We start from the raw sequence: 12,953 nt of genomic DNA on the forward strand, positions 1-12,953 counted from the left end.
AAGTGGGGACAGAAAGTAAACTGCACTCAATTTCTGAAGACTCTGGATTAAAAAAAGAAACAAAAATTGGATACGGTTTTGAATCGGTATTATTGCTTCCATCCGTAGAGAGGCAGAACGGAGCTGTTTTAATGCAATCAATAACTGAAGATTTATTTTTCAAACCCATTTCTTTAACAATTGCACCTGTTTTGGTTCTTGCACTTGAGTATTTCTTAGCGATTTCACTATCGGGAAACATTTTTCTAAATAAAGCTGCAGCGTGATCCGATGCATTCAGTGGCAGGTTGTGCTCCAGTAAAAAGGCAGAGAACAGACATTCTGCATTAATCACTTTTTGGTCTTTTGTTTCCGAAGAAAAATTTAATTTTTCGTTTTTTTCAAAACAACTCATGTTGTCCTTGTGTTTTTGTGTACGCACATGTTTGAGAACATCTGCCCTTCCACCATGCGAAATCGAAAAATCGCAACGACAGATGGTACACATCGCAAATTTATTACATTTCCTTGAAGAAGTAATGGAAGGAAAGTCAAATGTGTACGATTTTTGAAACGTGCACGAGTATTTCACCTTTCTCGCAGACATAACAAAAGACGATAATTTCTAAAACTATTTCCCAAAGGCACGTGTACTCACATAACTCAGGACAAGATGAACGAAATAACGAAAGAACATCCAAATAACGGCCCAACGGCCTTGAGCTTGCTTTGTGCTCATTGGCTTATATGCCAGATGACACGCAGTGGAGCTCGATGCCACTGGAGAACGACGTTTCTGGATACGTATGCTGTCACTCACAAAGCAGAAATTCTCATCTGATTCGCAAGGTTTTATTTTAGATATAATCTAGAGAAAATTCAGTTGCTTTCAGACGTCCAAAATCTTTTTTTTTTTTTGTTTTTTTTTTTTGTTCATATAACGAAGTATTGAGCCAAGTTAAATAAAAATCGTGAGAAATATTAAGAATAAGAAAAAGTCGGGAGAAATATATTGTAAATCGGGTTGGCGGGAGAGCGGTCGAAAATCGGGAGAGTTGGCAACTATGCATATACTAACAATTCATTTTGTCAGCATGTAGTAATCATCAGATCACTTTGCATTGAATATTATAATATGTTATTCATATGCGTAAGTGCTTACCTAGAAGAATCAAGATGAAGCTCAAAAGAGATCTCCCCCAGCCTTGGAGGAGAACAGAGCTACGATTATGAAAGACTGGGAAAAGAATGCTGCAGGTGTCATTGACAAGGCAATCACAATACAGAAACACATACACTAGAAGGTAGCCCCTCTGTCTAAATTCAATGATCCGATCTTAGACTTTCTTAAAGAGAAGAACCAATTCATTTAACTTAGTAGGATTAAGCTACTTCAACAGCAAAAAAATACTAAACTTAGATTCAAAACTCTTGACTTGGTGCCATTATTTACATATGATACTGACAGTTAATTAAATGGTAGGTATAGCAATTATTAATAGACAAGCAAGTGGTAGACAGGGCTACTGATTACCTGTTAAGTGTATGATTTCCCTCAACATACTATACAAACTAAGAAAATAAATATATATCAGATCTCCTGCTTATTATCCTAAAACAATTTATGCATTTATTTACATTATTGAAATAATATTGTAACATCAATAACAGTTACCTGATAATTAAATGCATGGATTTTTACACAACTTAATTAACACAAGGGAAACTGAAAGATTTATTAGTTTTAAATTATATACATGTAGTCCCTTAAGCATCTTTAACATTTTCAACATTTAATGCCTTCAGTACAGATTCCCTGTATTTATGAATAGTGAAATCATTTTCTCCTTCATTAACGAGCTGAGTCACTGCTTCTCCATATTGCTTAACTTCTTCTGAATCTTCTATTTCTTTTTTGTCAGATACCTAGGGGAAAATAATTACAACATTAACTCTACAATTTCATTCACAATATTACGGTACAACATATCTTGAACAAAAATCACAGCACACATATTTGTTTCTCAGTTCATGAAGTCTACTAATTATGAGCTTATGCAAAACTGATAGCTGGTTCATAAAATCTATGTTTTTATTACTTATGGATTATTAATATGTAGCTTTCCATGGCAAAATTACCTTTGTGATCAGAAATTAAATTACCTTCAAAGTTACAGTAAGTCTATTTTTACAGTATTTATTACAAATCTCCCAGTTTTGACCTTTAGAGACTCTATTCACCAGTTTCTCTAAAAAGGTCCTGCATTGGTGATTTTAAATATACGTTTTACCAGCTTTCATAAATACAGTTAGTGTTTTCAGAAATTCTTCAATATCAATACAGTTGCCTTTTGTGATGTCTGTAAAAGTTTTCATTCTGAAGACAAAGACAATAAACCATGGTGAATAATCATCAAAAGATCATGGTCAACACCACATATCTTCCTGAAATATTTCTATCTGATATATATATATATAGAGAGAGAGAGAGATTCAAATGAAAAATTATAAAAGTAAAAAAGTCCCATTAAATGTGCACTTAAAACTGCTGCAATTAACAATGTACTAGAAGCAAAAATTTTTTAGTAAAAAAATAAAATTAAATCATATATCTTCCTGCTACATGGAGAGCATAAAACATGAAACTGTGCCATAATTCTACAGCAAAAATAAGTGTGATAAATAGATAATAACAATTAATTCAGGGAATCTCACTCTTTTTCGCCTCATGCACCCCTTTCACGATTGCTAGATCCTTCTCCTCATCCTTTCAAAAACTCGAAAAATAGATATTTATCTAGATTTAGATGCTTTTTCAAAGTGTTTTATAAATTAAGCAAGAAAGTGTGTAGAAAGTGTTGATAAATACCAAAACTTGAATAAGTAGTTTATGTTTAAAAATTAAACATAGTGCATACAATATGCCACAAGAAAAGCAGCCCTTATTATACAAAAAGTTAACAGCAGGAAATGTGTTACAGAGGAATACTGCAAACCAAAATAACGCTGGATTAATAAAATACAAGGATGTAAACGGATTGGCCCAGAGCCATCTTCGAGGACACAGTAACAAGAGGAAATCAATTCCAACCATTCCTTTAAAGCCATGTTTGAAACCTTAAAAACAGAAAATGGAAAGCTTTAAATAAAAATTTTAAAAATTAGCAGTTAAAAGCACAACCTCAAACAGGCAGTCTTAAAATTAAAAAATTTCCTAAAATATCACACATGGTAAAAACCTAACAATAAAATAGATGAAAAGATCTAGTATTATTAATTTAAAATACATTAGAAATTGCCTTTTAAATGTGCATATAAAAATAACAAGTAAATACTTTAATAAATGAATGTAAAATGTATAAAACTGTATAAATATACAAAACAGATAAGCAATCAAAACAATTTTGCAACAAACACAATAGCAAAAAATTTCAGATATGTTTTGTGTATTTACTGTTAACTGAATTCAATATTTTACCATTATTTTCATACAATACTGAAGATAGCATTCACTGCATTGACTTTTGTTACATACCTAATTGTGAGCAATCAAAAGAACTTTTCTCACAGCTTCTTATATTAAGTTACCAAAAGTAGTTAGTTGAATTAACAAAATGTTTGCACTAAATGAAAGAGAACTTTCACATTACAGGACAATAGATGTCTAAGCTTCCTAAACACAAGAAATATATTTCTTAATTTATTATTTTAGTGAACAAAGAACTAATGTTAAATGACAAAGTTTAAAATCTTTTCAGAGACTATACTTAGACTGAAATTAAGAATATTCTTATACGGGACAAGATAAAGGCATTTAAAAATGGCCAATATATAACAATGTTACCTCAGATGACTAATATGTAACAATGTCAAATTAATTATTATCTTTGTTTCAGAGGCTCCACATGCATTCACACAAAGAAGCGCATTTCCTTCAAATAGAAACAAAAACTAATTTTTATTTTAATAATGACAACAGTTGCTTCTATTGAGGCCAGAAAATGGGCCCACCATACTGTGTAGTTGAGGTTTTATGGAATTCAAGGAATGTTCATTTTCCAAATAGCAAACAATAATATAAATCTCAACAAGGGCCCTCTAAAAACACATAAGTAATTATGTAAGGCCAATTAGGTTTCGAATGTGAATAGTTGTGCAAATGAAATTTTAGAGGAAAGGTATAATTTTGATCATCAAATTCAGCTATTTAATTTAGATTAGGTACACCACATGGGGAAACTTGCCAGAAAAATGAAAGCAATTACAATTCAAAGGAAACCACTTGTGTAAGGACTAGCAAACAATATGAGGGAAAGGAACCCCACAACTGTCACATACTACTGTTTTGCAGAGTTTTGAAAGGAAGCATTAAACATAAAAATTTGTTCCTGGAATGATAGATTAAAAAATGAATAAAATACATGAATTTATTGAATTTTTTATTTCTCATAAATATTGTCTGAATTAAGCAAATTTAATCACATCAACAATCTTACAAGCATAATTATAAAGGAATTTTGATATTAGTGTTTATTTCATGAGGGTTTTTGAAAAAGCTAGCTACACTCATTCCTTTTATGCTGATTTGAGGCATCTACTTCCAATTACATTATCCTCAAAATAAATTACATAATTTTATAAGAGATTTTCAGCTATATGTAAATAAGAATCCTGTAAAAAAAACATCTACTTTTACATGGTTAATGCAGAACTGAAATTCTATAGAGTGAAATATTTTAATAACTTAAAATGTTTTGTACCTTTACATGAAAAATTCAAACACATATTCAAGTCACAAAACATAACAAATTTATTGACTTGGATCACTTTTCAATGCCTATTATGATCAAAATTAGATACTTCTATGTCAGATTAAAGAAGCAATTATAAAATTAAAATCATAATTTCTAGAGTAAATGTTTTTGCCTTGGATAAAACAGCATGCATTAAATTTGGAACTGGCCATACAAAACTATCAGCTAAGTATACCTACAAATTCAGCTTATAAAGCATCAAACTTTAATTTGTTAAAACAAAAAATACTCTTTTCTTGGAATTTTACTCTATGAGAACTACCTAAAAATCGGTATTCACATCACTAGAACTCTCTTATCTGCAGGGCTGAAACTGCTTTTTCATTAAATTCTGTTTCAATTGGAAGTACTTGTTTAGGATCAACCTTTCATGAAATCAAAGCCTACAGGCACTTCCTTTTTATAACATATTATACAATGTGTCCACAAAAGTCCTTCAATGGCCTTCATGTTCGCAGCTGTCGATCATAAACACATATTTTCCAATTATAGAATTGTTTTAAATTATGCAAAAAATAATGTCTTGGCATTTTTTTTAATTTTAAAAAAAATCGAACTTTATTCATGTCCCAGTCCTTTATATTTAGGAAAATTTTTATGCTAACTATAAAAAATGAAATTCCAAAAGTATGAAAAACTGGCTTTCATTTTAAAGAAGAAAATCACATTTAGAGGTTGTATACAACTTAAAGACTGAAAATTTTCTATTTGTAACTAAACATAAAATTATCAGTTTAAAAAAAAATATTTCTGATGGTAATAGGTTGAGTAACTAGCATTTCTATGCAGACTATTGTGAAAAGTGTTAAGCAATACTTTTTTTTTTTTTCAAAAATAAGATTGTATACACAGAATTTTATACAATTTGTGTTCTAGAAAAAAGAGACAGGCTTCATTATTAGCATTGTAATATTATTTGCATTAAAAATTATGGTACATGTTTTTGACGTAAGTACCGTTTTGAAATGCCACTACAATCAGCATTTGGCAAATGTGTGCTGTTCGCCTACACCAGTTGGCAGGTCACAGGCACCATTACGGAAACTTTCGACCGTGCTAACATTTGTTTTTAGTACTTAAAATAGCTCTGCAGTCTGAGAATTCTACTAAACGTGGAATAAGACTGGTGATTTGTTTTCTTAATCCCAGATGTGAAAGTGACTGAAAGTCATCCGATTAGTGCAGTGTATAGAGAAAACATTATGAGCGATAGAATGGTATGGAAATGGGATCCAGATTTTAAAGATGGCCAGATGAATGTTCATGGTGATGAAGTGGGCAACCTGTCATTACTGAAGATTTGGTACAGAAACTTGACGAATAAGAGAAACAGAACAGATGCTTTATGATTTTGTCATTACCTGATGACTTTCTTGGGGTTTCATGCAATGTTCTGCATAAAACTGTAAATGAATGCTCAAATTATTGAAAATTGTGAAAACACAGGGTATTGAAAATGTTGACAGAGGTGCACAAAACCAAAATTTTAAGTCATGCCTTAACTTTGCTTCAGTGGTACAGTGAGGAAGGCAATGACGTTTTAAAAAAAACAGTCACAAGCAACAAAACTTAGGTGCTTATGCTACAACAAAATGAAAGCCGCAATCTATGGAATGGCAGCATCCATCACAATCCAAGAAACTTAAGATCAAGCAAGTTCCATTTCAGCCAAGAAAATCATGTGTACTGAGTTTGGGGACAGGAACGGGTTGTCGCTTTTTTTGCCTCATGGTGACGCAATAAATTCTCTGATGTATTGTGAGACCTTAAACTGCACTGTGCAATCCAAAACAAAAGGCATGGCATGCTGAGCCAAGGATTATTTTCCTTCATGACAATGCCCATCCACATGCAGCTAAATTAACTCAATCTCATTGTGCCATTTCAGTAAGAACAACTTGATCACCCTCTATACTAGGCATGGCCAAACTGCCGCTCTCCAACACCCTAACTGCTGCTACCTGCTGCCCTTTGCTCTCTGAAATACTACTTGTTTGCAACAAACAGTTGTTTATTTTTTAAATATAATTGCTTTTTGAAATAAAAATCATGCAATGACACATTTCTATATATGTATAATAATATCTATTTCACACTGTCCATCGTAGAATTATCATCATAGTAGCAAACAAAATTGCAAAAAATTCTATTTCTGTCAATTGCTATCATGGCTTGCTACTTTTAGAGCAGATAATGGCCATCAAAAAAAAAAAAAAAAAAAAAAGCTTAAAATTTACAAATATAAGGTAATTTCAAAAGCAATCCTCTCTATTTTTTCTCTCAGGATATATGTTATTTCAGGCAGTTTCTGCTTACATTCCTTCTGAGTGATGCTCTTGCTTTACAACAGTTGTTATCCAATACGTAGAAAGATTTGCTATCCTTTTTAGAATATTACATATATTCAGTCCTTGAATGACTTGGGTAACTGAAGAAGGAAAATCGCTGTCCATGTATGTGAAATGTGCTTTAACATTATGTAGAAAAATAAACTTAGGTACAGGATTCCATATAAAAATAAAACTAGTAAGAAATATCTAATTGTTTCTTTTTTTATTTCCAAATGGTATCTACTTAAAAAACATGCCTCGTATATCTACATTAACACTTTTAGCGGCTGTATATAAAAGAATCTAAATTATGGTAAAATTTTGCATGACCCTAAGAACATAAAATTAAGACTTTAAAAAAATCTAGAGTGAAATCCTCAATTCTGAGAGCTGGTATATATATTTTATACCGCTGCCCTACTATGATATTTTTTCCACCAAGTTAATTTTTGCTTTTTAATGTATTTTTACATACTTTTGATGTGCACCTACAGAGATGGGTACTTGAATATTAGTTATGTAAGTCTGAAGTCAAAAATTTTTGAATAAAATTTATGTTTTTAGGCAATTTGATAATGCCACCCAGCTGAATATACTCATATAAAATATGGATAAAAGTTTTTGAAAGCAATTTAAATTTAATATTATTATTTCATGAAAAATTTAGCAAATATAGAACTGCATGCATAAACTGTATCATGCTGTCACTGAACTAGCGTAATGTTACAAGGAGATGTAACTCAGGCAAAAATTTTAAATTGAAAAATTAAAGTTGCGTTTTTGAAGTTATTACATTTTATGCTTTAGATCATATACAAAAAGGGCATGCTTCTTGCTATGATACAAAAATCCTCCTCCTGCACACATACTTTTGATTATCGGGCCCTGTAAGGGGCCCTTCTTAATTTTTTGTAAATGTAAGTTGTAATATATCATTTTGTTCAGGAAGAAAAGTCGTTAAGTGATTCATTATTTGACACACCTCAAAGCCCTTAGTTTGATTTTTAGCCCCCTTCACCTCCCTTTAAACCTTTTAAACTTTTTGATAAATAAGGTAGTAATATATAAAATTGCCTGGGAAGAACATCTCTTTAAAAAACTACTAAGACACCTCAAGGGGCTTTTTTTTTAGATTATTAGGCCCATGAGTCCTGTGGAAACACATTTCAAACTTTTTTCACCAAACACAGGTTATACTATTTTGTTAATATTACCACAGACAATTTTTAAAAATTTTATATAGTTTTAAAATGAAATGTATAATGAAACAAATAATAATAATAATAACTATAGGCATCATGCATTTCTGGTGCAAAGGACCATTAATTCCTGCAATTGTAGATCCTCTTTATTCCTATCAATAAAGTTATTCTTAAGAATTTTATCAGTTCAGATAAATTTAAACTGTTAATAAGTTTGTCCTTTTGTGTTGCATATAAATTCGTCTGGGAAACTATCCTTGCCATCAATGCCATGTCAAATAAAAACAGAAATAGTGCAATAGAGAATTTATCTTCAACATAAACAAAATTTCAGCCAATAGCCTCTTTCTTCTAAAATTCCGAATTCATTATCACCTTTTTTTATCCACATTATTTCTAGCACATGAGAAGGGCATGTCTTTTGTATATTATTAGCATGATTTTGATTCTCATCTAAGCCTGACTCATACAAGACATACACCTCCTCTTCACTTTCTGCTGAATACTCTTCATCAGAAGTATTAGACACAACGATATCGGATCCATCAAAAGGAAGCTCTTCAAACAGAGTAGGTGCTTCCTCCAAAGTAAATCCTCTTTTAGGAATTTTCTTATAAAACTTTACCGTTCAAAAAAAACTGAAATATTTGCCTCTTTTTTTTTTCCTTCCAAAAATAAATGTCTTGCATCTAAAACTGGCTTTTGAAATATTTTCCCTTCTTTCACCAACTGAAGACTTATTTTGAAAACCACCTACTTGTATCCTAAACCAGGGGGAAAATTTCTCTTGTGTTCTCTAGTCTCTCATCTAAAACTGATGAAGATCATACTCTAAAGCATAAAAGCATGATTTCAAATCAGCAGTTTTTCCATTCCACTAAAAGATGGACCAAAAGTGCATTTCATTTTCCTGTGCTTGCAAGTGAGCTTTTCTTTCATGTGATCTTATCACAGCATCATTGTGAAGATCACGTGACCCCTGAATTTTCAAATTAACTATCATTTCTTATCCTTTTTGGAGCATTCTAGAGTTTTAGAAAACATGAAGTGATGGGTGCCTTTCGGGGCTAATATGCCCCATTTAACTCCTACAATGTAAAATATTTTGATGCCAGATGACAATTTTGAAATTGATGAGTTTTTCTCTGGGGAAAGGATGAAGTGGTGAAATTAAAACTTTAGCTAAACAGAGATGAATGAGAAACTCAACTGGAATAAGGAAAGAATGAAAAGAAACTAAAATACTTTTATTCATTCTTAGCACATGGTCAGTAAACTCTCCATCTCCCATAAACATAATACTTAATCCTAAACAACTTGTAAATTAACCATAAACAACTAATTATTACATCAAAAAAATTATAATATAAAGAAATTTTGTCATCCCACAGAGTACAGAAGAAGCCTGGTGCTGCCATCAATTGGTGTAGTATCCTCAGTATGGGTACTGGTATATTTTAGGTACTAGTCTTAAAATTGTATAAATAATTTTCTTTTAATTATCAGTTCTGACTGAAATACAGTAAATATATAAAGCTCAGCATGTGTATGCCGTATGTTTGTAGATTTTAAATTTTTTCTTCCCCTCCAATAGAACTTATGAATCTTAAAACAGGATACCTTGGAGAGAGACATATTAATTGCATAACTGAAAAATATTGAGCATTCATAGGGTAGTGCTGCCATTTAGAATCAAAAGGAAACACTAGAAACTTATGATTATAGCTTTTGGTGTAGTAAAAATAGAATTTTTTAGGAAGTTAAAAAACTGACAAACATCCAGTATATTTTATACACTAGTGCCCTTTAAAGGGTTAATGTATTATTTTTACATGAGGATTAGATTGTGAAGTAATAAAACTTCATGAGAAACATTCATACTAATCATGTATTTACTGAATTTGAAAACTTATAAATTACTTGCGTGAAAATCCTTTTAGCATACTATTTGCAACAAAATTATTAAGAATGCCACACACTAACAAATTATAAATGAGCACTGTAATCAACCTCAAATGATTATAATTTACTTATTGACTAACTCCTCATATGAGTCAAATATCTTAAAATTTGAAATTAAATATTTAAGCAATTTTTTGTTGCGAGTTAAACATTTTAGTTTTATTTTTCATAAAGAGAGTAAATTTTTTTAAATATAAGTATGGGTACCAAAAGACTACCGAAAGATTTCATAATTTTTATGAAACTGACTATTTTTTAATTTCAAAGTGCAAAATTGACTGTTAGGGCCATATTAAACATTCCTGTAACTAGTTGACACCTGAATAATGGTTACTGAAGGTGCTAAGGGAAAAGAATCATCACAATACTTATGAATTTACATAACTAGTTTCAAACATAGAGTATTCTACATTTAAAGAAGGTTCTACACTTAAACCCTCAAAACTAATCCTGAAAAATTATGAAGAATTACACTGGTTCTTCTTGCTTTAGCCCATCCAATAGTCTAAAAGGAAGACTTTTTAAAGGAATCTGACATATACACCTTACGCATGGGGAAAAACACCCATGCAGCCAGCCTGATCACCAAGATTCGAAACCTGGATCAAACTGCCAGTGTTCAGCGACTTAACTGCTCGGCGGCCGGTCGGCCACCTATAGACCAATGACTGCAAATGTTAAGGTCAAGTAAGGACATCAGTAAACATGACATGTATAGTACATAGAAATATTAGCTCATTCTACTTAATTTATACTTACTTGTTCGGATGCTGATCCACATGTGACTTGGGCAATTGTGTCTACAATATGTTTTTCAATTCGACTTCCTTCAAAGAAAAATTTTTCCATATCTGCCTCAGTTTTCTCATGTTCCCATGGTTCAGTAATCCACGATTCATGATGGATTGCAGTTAACAAGTAGATTAAATAGTCATAATTCTGTTTTTTGAGAGGGCATCGATCTGCCACAATTGTTACAGTGTCAGTATTTTTGTCATATCGCTCATTTCCTATCAATCGTATCAATTTATCTCGACCATGGTAGTCCAATTTTAAACTTCTTAATTTGATCTACAAGAGAAAAGACAAAATTTAGCTAAAGAAATTGTCTAAAAATTTTATAAACAAAAATTTTAAATACTGCTCTATGTACACGGCTAAAAGTAGTAACCCATTTATAAAACACCCCAAATTAAATGTCAATATTAAAGAGCATAAGAATTTGAAAAGCATAGTTTTAGCATAAAAATCAAACATCAACCATAAAACATTTAAACAAAATCCATCTCAAGATAATTTTGAAAAAAAAAAAAAAAAAAATCAACCATGAAATCTTTTAAAAGTAAGTACCCTAGCAGACTGGATTAAAATAAGTAGAATAGTTTGTTCATTTTTTTCTTAATACTTTACGCTATTGTACACTAACTTAGACTAGATATCTGTTATTGCTAAATTTAAAATGGACTTAACTGGATGAGTAACTTAACTCATAAGCTTAAAGATAAGTATCTAGTAGCTAGGAATGGTACAGTTTTCTCAACAATGAATTGCAATATTTTATTTTTCAGGTGATTATGAAAATAAGTTTGAGAAATAGCTAGTCTATGTCTTGAAAGCACTCATTTCTTCTCATCATCTCAAGAAATTAATATTTCCAGTACTATCATGTTTGTTTGTTCACATAACTGAACTTCCACATAACTTGTAAGCAACAGCTCATAAAGTCTCTAAATGGACTGGACTGATGAAAATGATTTACAGTGAAGAGCATTCAATAAGTTGCCAGATAACACAATACAATGATGTGTTAAACTAATGAATTTCAGAATTCTTTCAATTGAAACAGATAACCTAATGCATAGTCTCTGCATGAGAAATAACTGATATAAGAAGCATTTTCCTATTTATAAGGTTACACTGATTTGAGAAAAATATATGAAAAGTTTCTTTTCCCTCAGAGAAACAAACATTTACATCTATTCAAAATGTTTTTGACATAATTAAGAGATGTTTAATTAACTAATCAGCTGAGATTGTTAATTTTTTTAATAAACTGGAACATCTTTGGGTATATATATATATTTGCAGATATGTCAAAGTTATTTTGACAACAAGTGAGTAGTTCATGAACAAGACATCTTGTTATCAACCACAGAGATATATGCCTAACATATTACAATTAAAAGCAATTTTTAATGTCTTTCCGTAACAGTTTCTTGAAAGTGTATGAGTTATGTTCAAGCATTAATGTAACATTTGTTTAATTTTTTAAGAAAAGTTAAATTTTCTTTACTGAAGAAAAGTGATATTTTCTCTTCCTGTGTCTTCTCTCCTTAACTTTCATGATTCTTGGAAAGCTACAATACTAGCTTACGGAAGTATCAAAGTTTTGCATCGGTAATTTAATAATGACATTTTCCCCTCATTTCAATTTTATATTTGTAATTAACCAGATCTGCATAATTTGAAATGCTAATTACAGTATATATCCAATTTTTATAAAAATAAACCAGGGGTATCCATTCTACGACACTGAAGCATCCAATATAAAACACTTACATATCTAAAAGATTATATACATCTCATTTCCTAGCATGCCCAATTACACATAGAAACACTAAAAAAAAAGCAAAAGTAATTCACATTACTACATGGTGTAACTAATT

The 12,953-nt window shown here is 31.0% G+C and overlaps 1 protein-coding gene across 1 annotated transcript in view; it reads right to left on the bottom strand.

The window, feature by feature from the left end:
• Positions 1–1,690: 1,690 nt before the first annotated feature.
• Positions 1,691–12,953, bottom strand: part of mRpS35 (mitochondrial ribosomal protein S35) — a 49,682-nt gene continuing 38,419 nt past the window's right edge. The window contains exons 5-6 of the mRNA XM_035357243.2: positions 11,047–11,358; positions 1,691–1,905 (exon numbers count right to left, since the gene is read on the bottom strand). Of these exons, the coding sequence (XP_035213134.1) occupies positions 1,747–1,905; positions 11,047–11,358 (471 nt within the window). The 3' untranslated portion in view covers positions 1,691–1,746. The remainder of the gene's footprint in view (positions 1,906–11,046; positions 11,359–12,953) is intronic.

This window comes from Stegodyphus dumicola, chromosome X2 (assembly GCF_044657685.1).
Source record: "Stegodyphus dumicola isolate Sdum_Otavi_A_Nest chromosome X2, ASM4465768v1".
Classification (NCBI taxonomy): Eukaryota; Metazoa; Arthropoda; class Arachnida; order Araneae; family Eresidae; genus Stegodyphus; species Stegodyphus dumicola.